The sequence below is a fragment of the Nannobrachium achirus genome (assembly GCF_963921795.1).
Source record: "Nannobrachium achirus genome assembly, chromosome: 15".
In the NCBI taxonomy this organism is placed as follows: domain Eukaryota; kingdom Metazoa; phylum Chordata; class Actinopteri; order Myctophiformes; family Myctophidae; genus Nannobrachium; species Nannobrachium achirus.
This window is the reverse complement of record NC_137822.1, coordinates 50,882,772-50,908,829: the sequence shown is the minus strand read 5'-3', so window position 1 is coordinate 50,908,829 and position 26,058 is coordinate 50,882,772. Positions and strand designations below refer to the sequence as shown.

Here is a 26,058-nt window from a genome sequence, read left to right as displayed (position 1 = left end):
AGGTATATAATAATATTTAAATGGAGGTATATAATAATATTTAAATGGAGGTATATAATAATATTTAAATGGAGGTATATAATAATATTTAAATGGAGGTATGTAATAATATTTAAATGGAGGTATGTAATAATATTTAAATGGAGGTATGTAATAATATTTAAATGGAGGTATATAATATTTAAATGGAGGTATATAATAATATTTAAATGGAGGTATATAATAATATTTAAATGGAGGTATATAATAATATTTAAATGGAGGTATATAATAATATTTAAATGGAGGTATGTAATAATATTTAAATGGAGGTATATAATAATATTTAAATGGAGGTATATAATAATATTTAAATGGAGGTATATAATAATATTTAAATGGAGGTATGTAATAATATTTAAATGGAGGTAAACAATAATATTTAAATGGAGGTATGTAATAATATTTAAATGGAGGTATATAATAATGTTTAAATGGAGGTATATAATAATATTTAAATGGAGGTATATAATAATATTTAAATGGAGGTATGTAATAATATTTAAATGGAGGTATATAATAATATTTAAATGGAGGTATATAATAATATTTAAATGGAGGTATATAATAATATTTAAATGGAGGTATGTAATAATATTTAAATGGAGGTATATAATAATATTTAAATGGAGGTATATAATAATATTTAAATGGAGGTATATAATAATATTTAAATGGAGGTATATAATATATATAATAATATTTAAATGGAGATATATAATATTATGTAAATGGAGGTACAGTACAGTATAATAATATTAAAGGTTGTGGGTTCAGTACAGTATAATAATATTAAAGGTTGTGGGTTCAGTACAGTATAATAATATTAAAGGTTGTGGGTTCCATTCCAGACAGAAGAAGAGTGCAGCCTTCCTGACAGCGTTGGAGGAAGACAGGTATCTGTCTGTCTGCCTGTCTGCCTGTCTGTCTGTCTGTCTGTCTGTCTGTCTGTCTGTCTGTCTGCCTGTCTGTCTATCTGTCTGTCTGTCTGTCTGTCTGTCTGTCTGTCTGTCTGTCTGTCTGTCTGTCTGTCTGTCTGTCTGTCTGTCTGTCTGAATGTATGTCTGCCTGTCTGTCTGTCTGTCTGTCTGTCTGTCTGTCTGTCTGTCTGTCTGTCTGTCTGTCTGCCTGTCTGTCTGCCTGCCTGTCTGCCTGTCTGTCTGTCTGTCTGTCTGTCTGTCTGTCTGTCTGAATGAATTGTCATAAATTGTAACCTCGCCTACCAGGCTTTCTGGGGGAAAGCCTGGTGTACGTTCACAACAGGCCGTTAGACCACTAGAAGAAGCGGCGTCGCTTTGATTTGGTTCCCTCCGTTTGTTTCCCCAATCCCTATTAAAATGCTCCAGTAGCCTAGTGTAGTCTTGATTTGGTTCCCTCCGTTTGTTTCCCCAATCCCTATTAAAATGCTCCAGTAGCCTAGTGTAGTCTTGTTTCCCCAATCCCTATTAAAATGCTCCAGTAGCCTAGTGTAGTCTTGTTTCCCCAATCCCTATTAAAATGCTCCAGTAGCCTAGTGTAGTCTTGCCAGTCGCTATGAGTTGGACTAAAAGATGCAAATACCAAATGCATTTTTCAAAAGCAAAACTACTCCGCATCAAGGAGTTTATTAGGTAGGCCCTAAAAGTATGTCCATGAGCGCAGAGGAATTATTTTGGGTTAAAACTGTTTCCGGTGGATAGTTCCGGCCAAATTGTAGTCCTTTGAGTACTACAACATTAAGTTAAGTGCTGCATCCCATTGCTGTGAAAGGCGCTGCGCTGTTTGTAAGCAGCCCATTGGCTTATTAACACAGTGTTGCTAAGACACAGTCTCCGCCCCCTACACCAATCCCTTCCCATCGGCTGTAGGTCAGTCCACAACACAAATTGCCTGCGCGAGAGTGCGTACTTATTATAACTCTATGGCATACGACAGTACTCGGCTCAGAACATTGTTTAATGTCTTTAAAAAAGAAAACGTGCGACAAAGATTGTGTACCAACAGATTTGACATGAATCCATGATAGGTGATAGCCAAAACAACAAAGTGAAAAAGCAAGCAGAAAATAAGCCATGGATATATTGGTATTCCTGGGAGCACTACAGTAGCCTATTTCTTGTCTGCCAACTAAAGCGACCCCAGACTGGCTGGTATGTGAAATAACATAAGCATGCGTTGATTTTGTTTTTAAAACCTAATGGTTATTACTGTATGCCAATATGATTAAACTAGTGTTGGGTAACCAGAGAGTGGGCACATGAGAACCAGGTAGACCTGTTTTGAAAAAAAGAAATACAAAAATACACTACATGATTTTAAGGTATAGGACATGGCCCAAAGACACCCGAAATGATATTGTGAAAGGAAAAATATGATTTAATATAGGAAAATACCTGTTTTAGCCAACTTTATAACCGAAAATACCCGATTTTTCGGCGTCGCCTTCGGCAACGCTACTTTCCTCAGAAATATAATGAGGTGTCCCGTATTTGAAACTCTGGGAGTTGGCAACCCTACCCAGACTACATTAATGCTACAAACTTCTGTTCTGCTGCTTGTAGTTTAAACTGTGATGTAAAAGTAACACATTGCTGCCCCCTGTAGGATCTTCTATAGTTTAAACTGTGATGTAAAAGTAACACATTGCTGCCCCCTGTAGGATCCACATGGAACAGCTGACTGCCATCACACAGGAGGAAACCAATTCACTGAGGAAGAGAGAAGTGGCAGGTCAGTTATTCATTATTATTATTATTATTATATAATACCAGGCACGTGCACACACAGACATCCAAGGGGGCTTGAGCCCCTGCCCTTTCAGTTTCTCCCATGGTGAAAGAAGCACAAATTGCCTTGTCCAAACTCTCAGTATTCACTTGACTGTGCTTTAGATCAGTGTGGTATCAAGTACCAAAAATAGTCGACCAACGAGTTGTGAGCTTGGAGGTCTGCTATTTTCTAAAAGCCCCTGCCTCTCTAACATTCTCTGCACGTCCCTGACATATATTAATAATTATATTAATATGTTTCAGCTGCCATGCAGAAGCTGTTATCAGACAGTGTTTCATATATAATATATAATATTATGTATATATATTATGTATATTATGTTGTGTGTATAATATGTTATGTTTCAGCTGCCATGGAGAAGCCGTTATCAGACAGTGTTTCATATATAATATTATATTAGTATGTTATGTTTCATATATATGTATAATATTATATTATTATGTTATGTTTCATATATAATATTATATTATTATGTTATGTTTCATATATATGTATAATATTATATTATTATGTTTCAGCTGCCATGCAGAAGCTGTTATCAGACAGTGTTTCCATGACGGTGCTTCAGGAGGCCAGCGACTGCAGGAGACAGAGCATGGTGTCTGAAGCCTTCAGGAGGTTAATATTATACCCTTATTAATACCACGCTAACAGGAGACAGAGCATGGTTTCTGACGCCTTTAGAAGGTTAATATTACACCATTATTATTAATATATTATCATTACTAACAGGAGACAGAGCATGGTTTCTGAGGCCTTTAGAAGGTTAATATTACACCATTATTATTAATATATTATCATTACTAACAGGAGACAGAGCATGGTTTCTGAGGCCTTTAGAAGGTTAATATTACACCATTATTATTAATATATTATCATTACTAACAGGAGACAGAGCATGGTCTCTGAGGACTTCAGGAGGTTAATATTATACCATTATTAACACAACTACTGCCTCTTAATCTGAAGGTTTGCTTGGTGCCTCTGTGCCACGCCGTTTCCTCCATAGGCCGCCGCTATTATTTTGAAGGGCTGGAAGGGGGTTGTTTTAGTTTTTTTGGATTATCACTTGACGGCAACGATTACGTCATCTAGTCACATGACAGTGTGGGTCCAGAAGGGAAACATGGCTGCGCCCATCCCGAGTCTAGAGTGTGCAGAGTGGAGACCCCTCTTTGTATACAAATGTCTTTTATGAGTTATTGAAGTGTCTTTATGGGCCTCTCAATGGATTTACTATGGAGGAGCTTCACTTCGCGTGCACGCCCGACGTGCGTTGTAAACAAATCGCGGACATTACCGATGCGGGCGGGACCGGAGCGACGTACAGTAAGTAATAATATCTTTACTGTATATACAGTAAGATTGACAGTCCTCACCGTCAACGGCGCCATGGTATTAACCCTTTCAATGACGGTGAGGACTGTCAACGGCAGCAGAACAGTTAATACCACACTAACAGGAGACAGAGCATGGTCTCTGAAGCCTTCAGAAGGTTAATATTACACCATTATTATTATATTATCATTACTAACAGGAGACAGAGCATGGTGTCTGAAGCCTTCAGGAGGTTAATATTATACCATTATTATTAATATATTATCATTACTAACAGGAGACAGAGTATGGTCTCTGAGGCCTTCAGAAGGTTAATATTATACCATTATTAATACCACACTAACAGGAGACAGAGCATGGTGTCTGAGGCCTTCAGAAGGTTAATATTACACCATTATTATTATATTATCATTACTAACAGGAGACAGAGCATGGAGGATCGGCGATCTGATTTTCGATTGTTTTTGATCAAATCTATTGTCTTCTGTCATTAAATCTATAGTTTATTAAATGTGTTTTCTCCTGTCCTGTCAGTGCTCAGAGTGTATTAATCTATAGTTTATTGTATTTATAGAATAAATTAATGATTCTCTCCTCAGTATTAATCTATAGTTTATTGTATTTATAGAATAAATTAATGATTCTCTCCTCAGTATTAATCTATAGTTTAGTAGTTTATAGAATAAATTAATGATTCTCTCCTCAGTATTAATCTATAGTTTATTAGTTTATAGAATAAATTAATGATTCTCTCCTCAGTAATAATCTATAGTGTATTGTATTTATAGAATAAATTAATGAAGTATAATTGATCTTCTCTTCTCAGTGCTCAGAGTCTGGATATGAGGTTTGACCAGGTTCTGTCTCTACAACAACTGGACAAGTCCAAAGCCATCGCACACATCTTAGAGGAGGTACACACACACACACACACACACGCACACGCACGCACGCGTGCGCGTACACATACACACTAATTGGTCCTATTGCATGACAATTCACTACCGCTGAGCAGATATGCCTTCCGGTTGGTTCTAGCTGAAGTGGAGGAAGTGATGCGTTTAAGGGAAGTTACATCATGCGGTGCGAGTCTGTTTATATTCCCCAGTGAAACAAACACAAATAGATTGTAGCTCTTAACTTTTTCAATGCCATCCCATTTCTGTGTTTTTTTACAACCACAAGAAAACGCTGTCTACACATCTATCCGTTCTGCCCATTCTTTTCAGTACCCTTGGTGACGCTAAATTCCACCATAGTTACACTCATACAACCATGCTAACAAATACCTACTTTCGCGTTGGGCGCTCCACGCACACGCTCCGTGCATGTGACGATCGGAACCGGGTTGCCCCACGCTGCCCAGATCTTTTTTCGGATTGAAAATCTGACTTATGGGTGAGAAGAAAAGTGTGTTTATATTTATAATAGAGTCTAACCAGAATCATAACAAAGCAGACCCAGAATGGATCGTGCACTTCCGCGTTCACGTTCAATCACATGATCTGCCGCTGGAGGCAAGCAAGGGTTTCGAATGTTTAATAAATCCGGCAAAAATAATGTATTTTGAGTTGTTTTATAACAAAAATAGCATATTCTCGTTAATCTACGTCAGTGGCCTAGTTGCCTAATTAATGATTCTCGTCAATCTATATCTGTGGCATTAAATGAGTTAATAATAATAATAATAATAATAATTAACAGGAGGAGATGCAGAAAGCAGCCTTCGAGGCTCTACAGCTGCAGAAAGACAGCGTTCACGGATACATCCGCAACCAGGTTAGTACCTACCTACGTACCTACCTAGTACCTACCTACCTACCTGCCTAGTACCTACCTACCTACCTACCTACCTACCTACCTACAGTACCTACCTAGTCTGCTACTACATAGCCTACTAGCAGTGCAGCAGAGGCAAGCCTAAATAAGCCAGAGACTTTTCCCTGTCACACATTTTAACTAAAATACCATATTCTCAATCTCAACTCTCAGTTCCCAAACCAATCCACTCCACAGCAAAGCTAGCTTAAACACTGCCGCGGGAGTTCCATCGGTTGCCACGTTCTGTGAATGAAACGAGCGACCAGGCCTATGAAAACAAGCGCAAAAGAAGCAACCAGTTTCACCTATTGAGCTCTATTACATTAGCTATTTTCTAAAAAGGATGTTGAAAGCAAGGCCAAATAAGCAACTACACTTTAGAAACAAGCCCAGACAAAAGCAACTAGAGATTTTACAGGAAAACAAGACCAAAGTCGCTTATAATGAGCAGACCTGGCAACACTGCCAACCAGCCGTTTGAATTCAATGTTCTGTTGCCCGACTTTTAAATGCCAAGTTTACCACCTAATGCCAGCAGACTACAACAGACTGACAGTTTAACTAATGCCAGCAGACTACAACAGACTGACAGTTTAACTAATGCCAACAGACTACAACAGACTGACAGTTTAACTAATGCCAGCAGACTACAACAGACTGACAGTTTAACTAATGCCAACAGACTACAATAGACTGACAGTTTAACTAATGCCAACAGACTACAACAGACTGACAGTTTAACTAATGCCAGCAGACTACAACAGACTGACAGTTTAACTAATGCCAGCAGACTACAACATACTGACAGTTTAACTAATGCCAACAGACTACAACAGACTGACAGTTTAACTAATGCCAGCAGACTACAACATACTGACAGTTTAACTAATGCCAACAGACTACAACAGACTGACAGTTTAACTAATGCCAACAGACTACAACAGACTGACAGTTTAACTAATGCCAACAGACTACAACAGACTGACAGTTTAACTAATGCCAGCAGACTACAACAGACTGACAGTTTAACTAATGCCAACAGACTACAATAGACTGACAGTTTAACTAATGCCAACAGACTACAACAGACTGACAGTTTAACTAATGCCAGCAGACTACAACAGACTGACAGTTTAACTAATGCCAACAGACTACAACATACTGACAGTTTAACTAATGCCAGCAGACTACAACAGACTGACAGTTTAACTAATGCCAGCAGACTACAACAGACTGACAGTTTAACTAATGCCTGCAGACTACAACAGACTACAACAGACTGACAGTTTAACTAATGCCAGCAGACTACAACAGACTGGCAGTTTGGAGCAGTTGGAAGTAGTCTGTTTGGTGTGGAGACACCTTTAGGGGTCACTGGAGGATCCACTATTTTCCTCATGCGGCTGCGGCGAAGCGTAAACAGAGATTCAAACGGTCTTCATCTCCCTGATCGCTTCATGAGGCTTCTTGTTTTATTCAGTTGTCATCTCCATTATGCATCTCATGGTTTTATCTCCATATGGTCCATATGGTCCATGCAGATCATCTCATAAAGTTTTATCTCCATATGGTCCATATGGTCCATGCAGATCATCTCATAAAGTTTCATCTCCATATGGTCCATATGGTCCATATGGTCCATGCAGATCATCTCATAAAGTTTTATCTCCACATCGCCCACACAGATCAAGCTCATAGAGGATGAGTTGATGTTTTATCTCCATGTAGATCATCTCATGGTTTTATCTCCATATGGTCCATATGGCCCATGCAGATCAGTCATCTCATAAAGTTTTATCTCCATATCGCCCACACAGATCAAGCTCATAGAGGATGAGTTGATGTTTTATCTCCATGTAGATCATCTCATGGTTTTATCTCCATATGGTCCATATGGCCCATACAGATCAGTCATCTCATAAAGTTTTATCTCCATATCGCCCACACAGATCAAGCTCATAGAGGATGAGTTGATGCAGCTGACCAAGCTGGAGGTAAAGAGACGAACGCTGGACGCTGAGAGCCTGCAGGTCTGTTTGAACATCGTTTATGTTGGTTTGTTTCATTTGGTTCGTATCTTCAGTCCATTTCATCCTAATCTCTCATTTGGTTCGTATCTTCAGTCCATTTCATCCTAATCTTTCATTTGGTTCGTATCTTCAGTCCATTTCATTCTAATCTCTCATTTGGTTTGTATCTTCAGTCCATTTCATCCTAATCTTTCATTTGGTTCGTATCTTCAGTCCATTTCATCCTAATCTTTCATTTGGTTCTTGAGCCATTTGGGACGGGACGATAATCGCTATTATCGTTTATCGTGATAAAAAAAAAAAAAAAAATGTTCCGCCCCAGGATAATGGATGTTCGGGATATATTAGTCCAGTAGCCAGCCCATAGAGCCCCATTGTGAACCCGGACATTTTGAGTACCCTAAAGTTTTATGTTAGAAATGTTGAGTATGGGTCCCCAGCATGTAGAAACTGCCGGATGCTAACTTGCATATGTTGAGCAATTTTCCCAATTAGCTTTAATTAGCATAATCACCTATAATAATGGATAATATGTCAAAAACTGATTGGCTGATTTGAACAATATTGGAGTGGTTTTGGGGGTTATTGAGGATGCTGAATCCATTTCTGACATTTTCTAAATTCAAAATGGCTGTTTTAAACCGGAAATGGCCATATACCAACTTAAATTGGGATGATTTTGATACTTTTTTGTTGATTTTCCAAATGATGAAGTGACTATTTTTGCTAGGCTATTGTGGCAGTCATTGTTCTAATCATTTTCTGTGGATTGTCTATATTTGGCTTTTGAAATGCAGATAATGTATAAGCATATAAATAACCACATTTATAATTTAATTCATAATCAAAATCAACAAAAAAGTATCAAAATCATCCCAATTTAAGTTGGTATATGGTCATTTCCGGTTTAAAACAGTCATTTTGAATTCAGAAAATGTCAGAAATGGATTCAGCATCCTCAATAACCCCCAAAACCACTCCAATATTGTTCAAATCAGCCAATCAGTTTTTGACATATTATCCATTATTATAGGTGACTAGAAGCTAGCGTCTAGTCGGCGACCTGGCCAACTCGGGAACGATGTAAATAGGGAATGAATGCCCCGCCCTTTAATGCAAACCCCATTATACCTGTTGTCATAGGACCCGTCTTGACCATCTGTTTGCCTGTGTCCATTTATGCCCATATATGGAGATATCTGTATCTGTCTGTCTGTCGGCATCCATTTTATGTCCATATATGGAGATCACTGCAGATATAATCCTGGGTCCATTTTATGCCCATATATGGCCATATATGGAGATATCTGTTTATTTGCATCCATGTTATGCCCATATATGGAGATCTCTGTATCTGTCTGTCTGTGTCCCTTTATGCCCGTATATGGAGATCTTTGTGATTCTGCGTCCATTTTATGCCCATATATGCCATATATGGAGATATCTTTTTATCTGCGTCCATTTTATGCCCATATATGAGATCTCTGTCGCTTTTTGTTTGTTTCTTCTTTAAGCATATGGAGATATCTGTTTATATGCGTCCATTTTATGCCCATATATGAGATCTCTGTCGCTTTTTGTTTGTTTCTTCTTTAAGCAGAATACGCAGCCTGCTTAAATCTGCATCATTCAAGTCATCCTCCCAGTCCCACGCTTTGTTGCTTGTCTTATGTTTGTCTTGTCTCTTTTATTTTCTTTATCTTTTTTGGAGCGGACCCCATTAATGCAAACCCCAATATACCTGTTGTCATAGGACACGTTTTGACCATCTATCTGTTTGCCTTTGTCCCCACCCTTTAATGCAAACCCCAATATACCTGTTGTCATAGGACCCGTTTTGACCATCTGTTTGCCTTTGTCCCCTTATGCCCATATATGGAGATCTCTGCACACACAGTACCGGTTGCGGAAAACTCTGATGTCAGACATCAGCTCCGCATACGGGCATTCATTTTATGCCCATATCTGGAGAACGCGCGTGCCGGTGGGAAGAAGGGTTCTCGAGATACGCGGATTACATACATACATACACATTCACAGAGATTTTTTGTTGACTCATGTGGAGTACGTGATGTCAGAGCCTGTGATGTCACAATGAGTCAGCGCTTGCGCCGGTTTCCTCCGAAACACCTGATGTCAACAATCAGCTCCGCATATGGTGATTCCGAACGTTTCGCGCCGGCGTACGTGATGTCAGAGCCTTTTATGAAGTGATGTCACAATGAGTCAGCGCGCAGAGATACATACACGCAGAGATACATACACGCAGAGATTTGTCGCATTTATAGATAGATTATGCCAATTAAAGCGAATTATGCTAATTGTGAAAATTGCTCAACATATGCAAGTTAGCATCCGGCAGTTTCTACATGCTGGGGACCCATACTCAACATTTCTAACATAAAACTTTAGGGTACTCAAAATGTCCGGGTTCACATTTTGGCTACTAGACTATATTGATTATCGTGATTATATAATTCCTTTTTTCACAATAATCGTAGTCTGGCGTAGACAAACAACTATTCCACAATCTCCGAATGTACTACACCTCCTGAACGTTATATAGAGTCTGGAACTACACCTCCTGAATGCTATATAGAGTCTGGAACTACACCTCCTGAATGTTATATAGAGTCTGGAACTACACCTCCTGAATGTTATATAGAGTCTGGAACTACACCTCCTGAATGCTATATAGAGTCTGGAACTACACCTCCTGAATGTTATATAGAGTCTGGAACTACACCTCCTGAATGCTATATAGAGTCTGGAACTACACCTCCTGAATGTTATATAGAGTCTGGAACTACACCTCCTGAATGTTATATAGAGTCTGGAACTACACCTCCTGAATGTTATATAGAGTCTGGAACTACACCTCCTGAATGTTATATAGAGTCTGGAACTACACCTCCTGAATGTTATATAGAGTCTGGAACTACACCTCCTGAATGCTATATAGAGTCTGGAACTACACCTCCTGAATGTTATATATAGTCTGGAACTACACCTCCTGAATGCTATATAGAGTCTGGAACTACACCTCCTGAATGTTATATAGAGTCTGGAACTACACCTCCTGAATGTTATATAGAGTCTGGAACTACACCTCCTGAATGCTATATAGAGTCTGGAACTACACCTCCTGAATGCTATATAGAGTCTGGAACTACACCTCCTGAATGTTATATAGAGTCTGGAACTACACTTCCTGAATGTTATATAGAGTCTGGAACTACACCTCCTGAATGTTATATAGAGTCTGGAACTACACCTCCTGAACGTTATATAGAGTCTGGAACTACACCTCCTGAATGTTATATAGAGTCTGGAACTACACCTCCTGAATGCTATATAGAGTCTGGAACTACACCTCCTGAATGTTATATAGAGTCTGGAACTACACCTCCTGAATGCTATATAGAGTCTGGAACTACACCTCCTGAATGCTATATAGAGTCTGGAACTATGGAATGCTAATTTTCACAATTAGCATAATTCGCTTTAATTGGCATAATCTATCTATAAATGCGACAAATCTCTGCGTGTATGTATCTCTGCGTGTATGTAACCCGCGTATCTCGAGAACCGTTCGTCCCACCGGCTTCAGATTCGGCACGCGCGTTCCCCGACGCGGCGCGGAGTGCAGTGCCGAGCCTCGACCCGACCCGACGCACGGTTTTCCGAAACCGGCGCAAAACGTTCGGAATCTCCTTATGCAGAGCTGATTGTTGACATCAGGCTGTTCCGGAGGAAATCGGCGCAAGCCGAGGGCCACAACATTGAATCATGTCTAGGGTACCAAGCTGAGGGCCACAACATTGAATCATGTCTAGGGTACCAAGCCGAGGGCCACAACATTGAATCATGTCTAGGGTACCAAGCCGAGGGCCACAACATTGAATCATGTCTAGGGTACCAAGCCGAGGGCCACAACATTGAATTATGAGCCGAGGGCCACAACATTGAATTACGTCTAGGGTACCAAGCCGAGGGCCACAACATTGAATTACGTCTAGGGTACCAAGCCGAGGGCCACAACATTGAATTATGTCTAGGGTACCAAGCTGAGGGCCACAACATTGAATTATGTCTAGGGTACCAAGCCGAGGGCCACAACATTGAATTATGTCTAGGGTACCAAGCCGAGGGCCACAACATTGAATTATGTCTAGGGTACCAAGCCGAGGGCCACAACATTGAATCATGTCTAGGGTACCAAGCCGAGGGCCACAACATTGAATCATGTCTAGGGTACCAAGCCGAGGGCCACAACATTGAATCATGTCTAGGGTACCAAGCCGAGGGCTACAACATTGAATCATGTCTAGGGTACCAAGCCGAGGGCCACAACATTGAATTATGAGCCGAGGGCCACAACATTGAATTATGTCTAGGGTACCAAGCCGAGGGCCACAACATTGAATTATGTCTAGGGTACCAAGCCGAGGGCCACAACATTGAATTATGTCTAGGGTACCAAGCCGAGGGCCACAACATTGCAGGGGGCGACGGTGGTGTTCCCGCTACTCCAGCGACAGTTCAGATATCGTCGTTGTCGGGTGAAAATCTTGTATGTCCAAAACCATTCGTTTTGCATTTATCATTTAAAAAAGATTTAAACTAGTGAAAACAGCTGATCTACAAGCACACAACGCCTCGCACCGCGAGGCGTTGTGTGCTTGTAGATCTGATGGTTTCACTACTTTTGTGCGACGGCCTCGTATGATGAAGCAGGGCTTTGCTTTGTGAAAGAACGTACACATTTTGACATACATTTTGATGCGCTCTACCAAGTGCTGATGTTTCATAAGTTTGGATATGAAGCAAGTTTCCATACACAGATCAAAAGAACAACATATTTAAAGATGACAACTGGTTTACTTGTTTCGTGAATGAAAATAATATCTGGAGCATTTGGAATATTACAATTTTGAGGTTTCCACCCAACAACGACGATATGCTAGTGTTGTTGCTGCTCTTATACCACCATTATTACTGGGGTTGGTGGGGGCCAAAAATGCTACTTTGTTCTGTTGACCACTCTGTGTGTGTGTGTGTGTGTGTGTGTGTGTGTGTGTGTGTGTGTGTGTGTGTGTGTGTGTGTGTGTGTGTGTGTGTGTGTGTGTGTGTGTGTGTGTGTGTGCAGGGAGTTCTAACCAATCAGCGCTCAGCGCTCAGTGACATGCTGCAGCAGCTGCTCAAACAGAAGGACCAGAGGGAGGCGGAGCTTAAGCAGGTTCTGGTGAGTTCAACTTCCTGTTCTATTAAAGGTGATACACCATGAAAATTCACTTTTCCTATTTTAAAACCTTTTTTTGGGGTCCCACTAGCACCTTCTATCCTCACAAAGTTCCATTTCTGACCGTTGCGTCTTTCTCTGGTTTTGGGAAGGCGGAGGTTAAAAGCATCCCACGGGTTCTCAAAACAGGCTGTCCAGATTTGCTGCCGTTTGTGACGTCATAAACGGCCGTTTATGACGAAAACATTTTTTCTTTTTTTTCAAAAATGTTTTTTTTTTACATTTTTTTTTTTTTTTTTTTTTAAATACTCTCTATTCAGGAGTGGTAATTTAGCCTCAAACCTTTTGAAAAACGTTTTTGGGACATAAACAATATGACATAAATACTTTTTAAATGCATGGTGTATCACCTTTAATGACATCATCACCAGGAATACTGGTCCCTCATTGGCTGTAGGAAGTACACACACACACACACACACACACACACACACACACACACACACACACACACACATACACACTGTACCAGTCACCTACACAAACACATACCAAACCATCCCAGTCACCAGGGGTTTTCAAAGTGGGTGACGGGGTACCCTGGGGTGACGGGGCACCCTGGGGTGACGGGGGGCACCCTGGGGTGACGGGGCACCCTGGGGTGCCGTGAGATAATTTGATAACATTTTGGAATTTATTTGGACAAAAAAATATTTAGTATCATTTTAAAGTTTAAAGTACAAAGTTATTTTCAGTCAGTTCTAATCAACATGGCTATTATCTCAACGCTTTCCTCGCAACATAATCACTAAAATATCGTCACTGTCGGACAGAAACCTTGTATCTCCAAGTTTCAAATGTGTACGTCTTTTGGTAAAGCAAAGCCCTGCTTCATCATACAAGACTGTCGCACAAAACTAGTGAAAACAGCCGATCTACAAGCACACAGTGCTTGTAGATCTGCTGTTTTCACTAGTTTAGCACATTTTATAGATGATAAATACAAAACGAACGGTTTCGAACATACAAGGTTTCCACCCGACAACGACGATATGCTATAAATATAAGGTGCTGGGAGTGAAAATTATAATGTAGGGGTGCCTCGGATTAAAACAATATTCATGGGGTGACCTGAGCTTGAGACACAAAGGTTTGGGAACCCTGATCCACACACACACACACACACACACACACACACACACACACACACACACACACACACACACACACACACACACACACACACACACACACACACACACACACACCAAACAGAAAACAGTACTTGATCTCTGCTTGTGCAAGTAAAAATAACTAGTAAGACGCCTCAGGGCGACAAGCATGACCCCATGTCTTGGCCATCTGGCCAGTGATGTATATCGGACCAGTTACCCATATATGGAGACCCCTGGTACCCATATATGGAGACCCCTGGTACCCATATATGGAGACCCCTGGTACCCATATATGGAGATCCATGTTCTGTATATGGAGATATGCTGTGAGACCCCAAACATGATAACTCAGTTATTCGTTATGTGAAAATCCTATGACGTCTGACATCATACATACAATCCCTTTTATGCCCATACATGGAGATCCCTGTCTGTAGGACCAGCCACACAGACATGGGCTGTCTTCCTCCATATATGGGCATTCCCATATGAAGTCATGTTAGATATGTGCTTAATATTGATGACATCAGGGATCTCCATATATGGGCATAAAAGAGATAATGTTAGAGTCACAACATACAATCCCTTTTATATGTGTGTGTGTGTGTGTGTGTGTGTGTGTGTGTGTGTGTGTGCGTGTGCGTGTGCTTGTGTGTGTGTGTGTGTGTGTGTGTGTGTGTGTGTGTGCGTGTGCGTGTGTGCGTGTGTGTGTGTGCGCGTGTGCGTGTGCATGTTTGTCTGTGTGTGTGTGCTTGCAGGAGGAGATGGAGAGGAAGTCAGAGTCCAGCCAGCAGAACTACTGGATGATTCAATACCAGAGACTGTTGGAGTCTAAACCTCTGAGTCTGAGGATGCAGGTATACTGCCCCTAGTGGACACTCCTAGAATAACACTATACTGTAGAATATACCACCCCTAGTGGACACTCCTAGAATAACACTATACTGTAGAATATACCACCCCTAGTGGACACTCCTAGAATAACACTATACTGTAGAATATACCACCCCTAGTGGACACTCCTAGAATAACACTATGTAGAATATACCACCCCTAGTGGACACTCCTAGAATAACACTATGTAGAATATACCACCTCTAGTGGACACTCCTAGAATAACACTATCAATACCAGAGACTGTTTAACCTCGCCCACCAAACGGCCTGGTATTCGTTCACAACAGGCCGTTTGGTTTCCGCCTAGAGTGTGGAAACCACTAGAAGAAGCGGCGTCGCTTTGATTTGGTTCCCCCCGTTTGTTTCTCCAATCCCTATTAAAATGCTCCAGTAGCCTAGTGTAGTCTTGCCAGTCGCTAACAGTTGGACTAAAAGATGCAAATACCAAACTAATTTTTCAAAAGCAAAACTATTCCGCATCAAGGAGTTTATTAGGTTGGCCCTAAAAGTAGCGCAGAGGAATTATTTTGGGTTAAAACTGAATCCGGTTTGATCTTTCCGGCAAATTGTAGTCCTTTGGGGACTACAACATGACGTGTTGTGGTTTCTGCTCCAGACCGGTTACAAACCCAAAAAGTGAAGTGATCCCAGACTAGAGACTGTTGGAGTCCAAACCTATGAGTCTGAGGATGCAGGTAGACTGCCTCTAGTGGATACTTGTTTTTTCATGTGAAATTCAGGGACATTGTAGCTAAATGTAGCATTAAAAAAAATCTATCTTAATTACAATGAAATGAAGTTGAGGTGTTTTCTCTTAAGGGTAGCTGTTGAATAATCACACTATTACACTCCAGGGTGTTCTGGTGAATATCAGCACTTCTGCGCTGCCTCAGACACAAGCAAGGCAGCTCAGAAGTACCCTAACCCTAACCCTATTCAACATAAAGACCTCTTAACCCATTCAGGCCTAGAATTATTGAATGCTTTAACTCTTGAAAAATAGCAGATATACAAGCGCTGTGAGCTTTTGCTTGAAAAAGGTTTGAGCACCACTGACATAGTAGTCTCTCAAGAACAGACAAACTGAGCTCCAGTTAAGTGAAAAGGACCTTTTCTTTGACGATGGCTGGCCAGATTGCTGACATAGAAACATAGGTTTTTCAAAAAAATCTTAAAAGGATTCACACTTATAAGACACTTATAGAATCAGGTCAAAATCGGGTCAAAATCTCACAATTTTTCAAAAATAGCAGATCTACAAGCGGCACTTGGTGCCCCGCTTTGAGCTTGTAGATCTGCTAGTTTTCAATAGTTAAAGCATAAAATAATAATACTCAATAATGTGTCATCTCTCCTCCCCTAGGAGGCGGGTCTAGAGCTGTCATTGGTCAGTTTCATGTCTAAGCTGTCGGCTCAGCACTTCCTTCCTGTCCTGGCTCATCATCATGTGACCTGCCACGCCCTGAGTCACATGACCTCCTCCGACCTCAGCATGGTAACCTTTCACCTCTGGGAGTCACCTGTGATTGGTTGATTGAAAAGATACTTTATTAGTCATAAATGTAAACACAATACTTTATTAGTCATAAATGTAAACACAATACTTTATTAGTCATAAATGTAAACAGAGGTACAGTCAGACATTAAGACTAAAAGGATAACACAATACTTTATTAGTCATAAATGTAAACACAATACTTTATTAGTCATAAATGTAAACACAATACTTTATTAGTCATAAATGTAAAAAGAGGTACAGTCAGACATTAAGGCTAAAAGGATAACACAATACGTTATTAGTCATAAATGTAAACAGAGGTACAGTCAGACATTAAGGCTAAAAGGATAACACAATACTTTATTAGTCATAAATGTAAACAGAGGTACAGTCAGACATTAAGGCTAAAAGGATAACACAATACTTTATTAGTCATAAATGTAAACAGAGGTACAGTCAGACATTAAAGTTATACCATGTAACATTTTTTGTAAAACAAATCTTAAAATGGTCCTAACTGTTAAATCGCTAAAGTTTTAGAACCCCCACTCCGTTATTAAGCCTTCTCTTTATATGTTTTCTTCTTAGCAGTGACAGGGGCGGGTTTTCGCGGCAAAATGACGTCATCATACTACCGGCCAATCACAGCGAGGGTTATACACTGCCGGCCAATCACAGCGCATCTTGGAGTGGGGTCGCTAGGGCTGCCATATTTGTAGTCTCCCGTGTGTTTCTATACTCGGGTGCACGGTAAGCATGGGTGAAGGAGTGTATCTCCGGAATGGCTGAACGCACAGCAACCAGGGACCCCTCAAAAGATAGATCTCGGCGAGGTGGAGGCAGACGCGGGGGTGTGAGAACCGAAAAACGGCCGAAAGACGCGGACGCGACCGAGGTTTGCTATAGAGCTACTGACCACAAGTTGAGCAACTTACACAGTATAGCTTTAAGGCTAAAAGGATAACAATACTTTATTAGTCATAAATGTAAACAGAGGTACAGTCAGACATTAAGACTAAAAGGATAACAATACTTTATTAGTCATAAATGTAAACAGAGGTACAGTCAGACATTAAGACTAAAAGGATAACAATACTTTATTAGTCATAAATGTAAACAGAGGTACAGTCAGACATTAAGACTAAAAGGATAACAATACTTTATTAGTCATAAATGTAAACAGAGGTACAGTCAGACATTAAGACTAAAAGGATAACACAATACTTTATTAGTCATAAATGTAAACAGAGGTACAGTCAGACATTAAGACTAAAAGGATAACACAATACTTTATTAGTCATAAATGTAAACAGAGGTACAGTCAGACATTAAGACTAAAAGGATAACAATACTTTATTAGTCATAAATGTAAACAGAGGTACAGTCAGACATTAAGACTAAAAGGATAACACAATACTTTATTAGTCATAAATGTAAACAGAGGTACAGTCAGACATTAAGACTAAAAGGATAACACAATACTTTATTAGTCATAAATGTAAACAGAGGTACAGTCAGACATTAAGACTAAAAGGATAACACAATACTTTATTAGTCATAAATGTAAACAGAGGTACAGTCAGACATTAAGACTAAAAGGATAACACAATACTTTATTAGTCATAAATGTAAACAGAGGTACATCAGACATTAAGACTAAAAGGATAACACAATACTTTATTAGTCATAAATGTAAACAGAGGTACAGTCAGACATTAAGGCTAAAAGGATAACACAATACTGTATTAGTCATAAATGTAAACAGAGGTACAGAGGCAGGGATCATGCATGTAGTGACATGTTTTGTCCACCAGATGGGGATCACTGAAGTGGGAATACAGAGAGCTCTCCTGGACTGGGCAAAACAGCAGCAACGCCTGTCGACGCCTAAAGGTAAAAATACTTTACTCTCTACTCCTCCCATTCTAAAGTCTAAACCATTGAATATCAAACAGTAATGAACTTAACATCATTCTAAAGTCTAACCCATTGAATATCAAACAGTAATGAATGAACTTAGCATCATTCTAAAGTCTAAACCATTGAATATCAAACAGTAATGAATTAACCTAGCATCATTCTTAAGTCTAAACCATTGAATATCAAACAGTAATGAATGAACTTAGCATCATTCTAAAGTCTAAACCATTGCATATCAAACAGTAATGAATGAACTTAGCATCATTCTAAAGTCTAAACCATTGAATATCAAACAGTAATGAATGAACTTAGCATCATTCTAAAGTCTAAACCATTGAATATCAAACAGTAAATCATGTGTTGATGGAAACCATCCACACTATAGGATGTCAGGTCAACACAAGTCACACGTCACACTTTTGCCCTGCTCATATCTCCGCCACCGTTGCCCCGATCCATGCCAGAATTTGCACACACACTCCTTGCCTGCCAAACCACTACCTCCACCCCCCATTTCTCACATGGCCCTCTTCTAGCGCCACCATGAGGCCGATTCTTGCAAAACACATTTTTGAACACAAATTTTGCCCTAAAATCAAGCAAATCGGTACACAGTATGTCTAGAGTCCTGTCATCAACATGGATCTGTCACATTTAGCGCCACCATCAGGACGATTTTTACATGCGACGTGATGGTCGCTTATCTCCCGATTTAGGGAGTCTTACTGGTGTGAATTGTAAAGCAAATGGTGAATAAACGTGAAACGTGACAGACTGTGTTTGTTCCTTCAGAGGTTGAAGAGGAAACTCCAGAGGCAGCAGCATCGGGGACCCCCTCGGCCCCTCCCCGGGGCACCTCCCCCAGCCCCCCTCTGACCCCCGTCACCCCAGGGACCCCCGTCACCCCAGGGACCCCCGTCACCCCGGGGACCCCCGTCACCCCGTCAGCCCCCAGCCCGGTGGAGGCTCTGGGGGGCTCAGAGTGTGTGGTGTGCATGGAGACAGGGGTACGTACTGTAACATACTGTACATACTGTACACACATACTGTACATACTGTACATACATACTGTAACATACTACACACACCAGGGGTTTTCAAAGTGGGTGACGGGGCACCCTGGGGTGACGGGGCACCCTGGGGTGCCGCGACGGCAGTCCAGGGGTGCCGCGAGATCATTTGATAATATTTGGAATTTATTTGGACACTTGAAGACATATTTAGTATCATTTTAAACTTACAAAGTTATTTTCAGTCAGTTCTAACCAAAATGGCTGTTATCTCAACGTTTTCCTCTCAACATAATCACTAAAATATCGTCACTGTCGGGCAAACCTGTGGTCTCAGGTCATGCCATTGGTTTGAGGGGCATTGAGGCCACTGTGGCCTCAGGTCATGCCATTGGTTTGAGGGGCATTAAGGCCACTGTGGCCTCAGGTCATGCCATTGGTTTGAGGGGCATTAAGGCCACTGTGGCCTCAGGTCATGCCATTGGTTTGAGGGGCATTAAGGCCACTGTGGCCTCAGGTCATGCCATTGGTTTGAGGGGCATTAAGGCCAAACTGAGGGGCAACGACGGCCATGGCCTTCGTGAAATTCCTGCCCTGATACACATATACATATCTATATGCATTATACAATACTATCATTGTTCAGTAACAGTGTTAAATAGCTCTATATTGTGACAGTAATGATTGCTATAGAGTGTTTGTTCAGTAACAGTGTTAAATAGCTCTATATTGTGACAGTAATCATTGCTATATAGTGTTTGTTCAGTAACAGTGTTAAATAGCTCTATATTGTGACAGTAATCATTGCTATAGAGTGTGTGTTCAGTAACAGTGTTAAATAGCTCTATATTGTGACAGTAATCATTGCTATAGAGTGTTTGTTCAGTAACAGTGTTAAATAGCTCTATATTGTGACAGTAATCATTGCTATAGAGTGTTTGTTCAGTAACAGTGTTAAATAGCTCTATATTGTGACAGTAATCATTGCTATAGAGTGTTTGTTCAGTAACAGTGTTAAATAGCTCTATATTGTGACAGTAATCATTGCTATAGAGTGTTTGTTCAGTAACAGTGTTAAATAGCTCTATATTGTGACAGTAATCATTGCTATAGAGTGTTTGTTCAGTAACAGTGTTAAATAGCTCTATATTGTGACAGTAATCATTGCTATAGAGTGTTTGTTCAGTAACAGTGTTAAATAGCTCTATATTGTGATAGTAATCATTGCTATAGAGTGTTTGTTCAGTAACAGTGTTAAATAGCTCTATATTGTGACAGTAATCATTGCTATAGAGTGTTTGTTCAGTAACAGTGTTAAATAGCTCTATATTGTGACAGTAATCATTGCTATAGAGTGTTTGTTCAGTAACAGTGTTAAATAGCTCTATATTGTGACAGTAATCATTGCTATAGAGTGTTTGTTCAGTAACAGTGTTAAATAGCTCTATATTGTGACAGTAATCATTGCTATAGAGTGTTTGTTCAGTAACAGTGTTAAATAGCTCTATATTGTGACAGTAATCATTGCTATAGAGTGCTAACAGTGTATTGTTCTCTCTCTCTCTCTCTCTCTCTCTCTCTCTCTCTCTCTCTCTCTCTCTCTCTCTCTCTCTCTCTCTCTCTCTCTCTCCCTCCAGGCTCAGGTGATCTTCCTGCCATGCGGTCATGTCTGCTGCTGCAGGGTTTGCAGCAACGCTCTGCAGAACTGTCCTCTGTGCAGAGGCTGCATCCAGCAACGTGTCAGACTCTATCAGAACTAAACTATTATAGCCTATACACCTCCATCATAACTATTCTCTATCAGAACTAAACTATTATATCCTATATGACTGTTATCAGAACTATTCTCTATCAGAACTTAACTATTACATGCTATACACCTCCATCAGAACTATTCTCTATCAGAACTAAACTATTATATGCTATACACCTCCATCAGAACTATTCTCTATCAGAACTAAACAATGATATCCTATACACCTCCATCAGAACTATTCTCTATCAGAACTAAACTATTATAGCCTATACACCTCCATCAGAACTATTCTCTATCAGAACTAAACTATTATATCCTATACGACTGTTATCAGAACTATTCTCTATCAGAACTATTCTCCATCAGAACTATTCTCTATCAGAACTAAACTATTATATGCTATACACCTCTATCAGAACTATTCTCTATCAGAACTAAACTATTATATCCTATACGACTGTTATCAGAACTATTCTCTATCAGAACTAAACTATGTATGCCTATACACCCCCATCAGAACTGTTCTCTATCAGAACTATTCTCTATCAGAACTAATATTCTCTATCAGAACTAATATTCTTATCAGAACTAATATTCTTATCAGAACTATCTTCGGTGTAAAGGCAGCACTGAGCAACGTATTAGACTGTCAGAATCAACCAATTACATCCTATACAACTATCAGAAATAATACTCTCTATCAGAACTAATCAATGACATCCTTTACAACTATCAGAAATAATACTCTCCATCAGAACTAATCAATTAAATCCTTTACAACTATCAGAAATAATACTCTCTATCAGAACTAATCAATTACATCCTTTACAACTATCAGAAATAATACTATCCATCAGAACTAATCAATTACATCCTTTACAACTATCAGAAATAATACTCTCCATCAGAACTAATGAATTACATCCTTTACAACTATCAGAAATAATACTCTCTATCAGAACTAATCAATTACATCCTTTACAACTATCAGAAATAATACTCTCCATCAGAACTAATCAATTACATCCTTTACAACTATCAGAAATAATACTCTCTATCAGAACTAATCAATTACATCCTTTACAACTATCAGAAATAATACTCTCCATCAGAACTAATCAGTGACTGTACGTCCCATGATCCCATCCAGAACTAACATCCGTAGGGTTAGGGTTACGGTTAGCCTAACCCTAACCCTAACCTTAACCCTAACCCCATCCTTACAGACACGACTCTGTGAGAACTAATATACGACTTCTACCAAAACTAGTAGCAACATATCCTAGAAAACCAGTATCAACATATCCTATAAAACTAACATATCCCCATGAAAATGATTCTTTCAGAACTAATATACAACTAGTATCAACATATCAACGTACCAACATATAATATACTCTCTATAAAACTAGTATCAACATATGGATTCTACCAGAACTATTATAAGACTATAAAAGTCCAGATCCCAGTCAACAAAATGAAGGTCAATACAATATGGATTTAAACTGTTGATGACAGCCATAATATAATATAATATAAAACATATTGTAATTGATCTAATAATCAATTAGGAATGAAGTCAGTGACTGGTTCAAACATCATGCCTTAATATTCCTGTAAACCTCCGGTCGTGCCTTTCTCTCTCTCTCTCTCGCTCTCTCTCTCTCTATCTCTCTATCTATCTCTATATCTATCTCTCTCTCTCTCTATCTCTTTCTCTCTCTATCTCTCTCTATCTCTATCTCTATCTCTATCTCTATCTCTCTCTCTCTCTGTGAAAGAAATAGTACTAATCTGTTGGTTGGTTTTTGTAAAGGTGTCCTGCCATGCATGTTTAAATGTGGTTCAAACATATTTATGATGATGAAGCCATGTGTATCTGAGATCACACGTATTCCTGCAAGTCAAACACATTATAATTATAAATATATTATAATTATAAATATATTATGTGTGTAAACTCATAGACCTTTCTTTCACTTTTCGGTCTTCATTCCATTCAGCTGGTTTAACCCATTCAGTTTAACCCATTCAGTTTAACCCATGCTGGTTGCATGGGTTACATGCAGCTGGTTTAACCCATTCAGGCCTAGAATTATTTAATGCTTTGACTATTGAAAGATAGCAGATATACAAGCTAGTGCTGCACTGCGAGCTTGTAGATCTGCTATTTCTTTTTTTTTCTTTTTTTTTCTTGCAAGTCTTGCAAGTTTGGATATCTTTTTAAAAGCCAACATTTTAAGTCAAATATTTGCTTCAGTTGTTCTCTGGAACAACATATTTTGAGATCAAATCTAAAGTGACCAGATTTAGGCCTAAATTAGTTTAAACTTCACCTCTTATCCTTGGTTAGTTTAAGCTAACTAGTTTAATTAGCTCGTTTAATTCACTTGTTTCATGTTGTGTGTGTTATTTTCTTTACTTTAATAGTTTTAGTGCTGGCTTTTTTTTATCGTAATATGGGTGTGCGTCAGTCAGGTGGGCGAGATTCCAAAATGTCTGAAACGTTAATAGTTGAATAAAACAAGATAATCATTCAGAAGAATGTGTTGACCGTTTAATATCCACCAAAATGCTGGGTTTATAAAATAATAAATAAACTGATAAAGATTAAAACTATGAGGGCATTTTCTGTTTGTAAAGAAGACACAATATTAACATTTCACTCAAAGCTTTTGTTTTATAATTGTTTTGTTTAACTTGATTCAAATGCTGTTTTTTTTTCACCCATATTGTCCATGTCAGTATGATTGAATATATTATAATTTGTATCGTTTCACCCATATTGAATATATTATAATTTGTATCGTTTCACCCATATTGTCAGGTCTGTATGATTGAATATCAGAGTTTTACAAGATGTCTGCTTAGATATTCTGCTTGTGCTTCATAAAACTGTCATTAAATTGGTGAAATGAGAGTCTCTGTTGAAGTATTTCAATGTCAACACTTTAACAAGACAATGACGTAATTAATTATTACTGATTATTACTGGCACAAGTTACTATCAAATCCTCCACCGGCTGTCAGTCAGTCAGTCAGTCCGTCACGTCACACTTGCCCTACTCATATCTCCGCCACCGTTGCCCTGATCCATGCCAAACTTTGCACACGCACTCCTTGGCTGCCAAACCACAACCTCTTTTTCTCACATGGCCCTCTTCTAGCGCCACCATGAGGTGGCTTTTTGCAGACAACATTATGCGGCCTGACAGAGGCTTATCTCCCGCTTAGGGAGTCTTACTGGTGTCATCATCACTTTACCCACATGACATACACATCAATGGAGTTAGGAGGTTTTTATATTATCATCACTTTACCCACATGACATACACATAAATGGAGTTAGGAGGTTTTTATATTAACATCACTTTACCCACATACACATCAATGGAGTTAGGAGGTTTTTATATTATCATCTCTTTACCCACATGACATACACATCAATGGAGTTAGGAGGTTTTTATATTATCATCACTTTACCCACATACACATCAATGGAGTTAGGAGGTTTTTATATTATCATCAATGGAGTTTTATCACAAAACAATTAACTAGTTGGAGTCAGGAGGTTTGATTGACAGTTTGAGCAGCCAATGAATGCAGTTGGGAGGTTCAGTCATTTCCATTCAGTATTCCAACACACACACGCGCACACACACACACACACACACACACACACACACACACACACACACACACACACACACACACACACACACACACACAGTGTTCAATAACACAGATTAATTAAAACTAATAAAAAGGTTGAAAATGTGAGTAAGAAAAACGATTTCCACTTTGAACACCAGACTCTCTCTGTCTGTGAATCACTTTGTTTATCATTAAATTACTAGTATTATGATTATGATTATTATTATGATTATCATTAAATTACTATTATTATTGTGATTATGCATCACTTTGTGACACCACATGTCCTATGGTATTTAACCCTTTCAAGTGCTCTTATTTAGCATGTATGAGAATGTGTAGAATGTACTGTAGGCCTATTTACTGTATAGGTGTGTATGTACTGTATATGTACTGTATGTGTGTACTGTATGTGTATGTACTGTATGTGTATGTAGGCTACTGTATGTACATGTGCTGTTTCTGTCTGAGATGAATATAATTATCAAATACAAAACTGTTGTTTCTACATTTGTCTATGAAAACTGTAAGAGTCAAGACCCAAACCCAGTAGAAAGACAATGACATTCTAGATAGAATACATCTGTGTTCTGTCTGTCTGTCATTCAATGTTATATGAGTTAAATATCTATCATAGTAGCCTACTGTGTTCTGTCTGTCTGTCATTCAATGTTATATGAGTTAAATATCTATCATAGTACTGTGTTCTGTCTGTCTGTCATTCAATGTTATATGAGTTAAATATCTATCATAGTACTGTGTTCTATCTGTCTGTCATTCAATGTTACATGAGTTAAATATCTATCACAGTACTGTGTTCTGTCTGTCTGTCATTCAATGTTATATGAGTTAAATATCTATCACAGTACTGTGTTCTGTCTGTCTGTCATTCAATGTTATATGAGTTAAT

At 39.2% G+C, this 26,058-nt stretch overlaps 1 protein-coding gene across 1 annotated transcript in view; it reads left to right on the top strand.

Annotated features, from left to right (window-relative positions):
• lrsam1 (leucine rich repeat and sterile alpha motif containing 1) overlaps positions 1-24,565 on the top strand; it is a 42,338-nt gene extending 17,773 nt beyond the window's left edge. Inside the window, exons 14-25 of the mRNA XM_080742683.1 lie at positions 891-935; positions 2,678-2,748; positions 3,327-3,426; positions 4,973-5,060; positions 5,851-5,925; positions 7,917-7,997; positions 13,147-13,242; positions 15,173-15,271; positions 16,674-16,805; positions 18,623-18,701; positions 19,521-19,735; positions 21,376-24,565. Of these exons, the coding sequence (XP_080598809.1) occupies positions 891-935; positions 2,678-2,748; positions 3,327-3,426; positions 4,973-5,060; positions 5,851-5,925; positions 7,917-7,997; positions 13,147-13,242; positions 15,173-15,271; positions 16,674-16,805; positions 18,623-18,701; positions 19,521-19,735; positions 21,376-21,498 (1,204 nt within the window). The 3' untranslated portion in view covers positions 21,499-24,565. The remainder of the gene's footprint in view (positions 1-890; positions 936-2,677; positions 2,749-3,326; positions 3,427-4,972; positions 5,061-5,850; positions 5,926-7,916; positions 7,998-13,146; positions 13,243-15,172; positions 15,272-16,673; positions 16,806-18,622; positions 18,702-19,520; positions 19,736-21,375) is intronic.
• Positions 24,566-26,058: the final 1,493 nt, after the last annotated feature.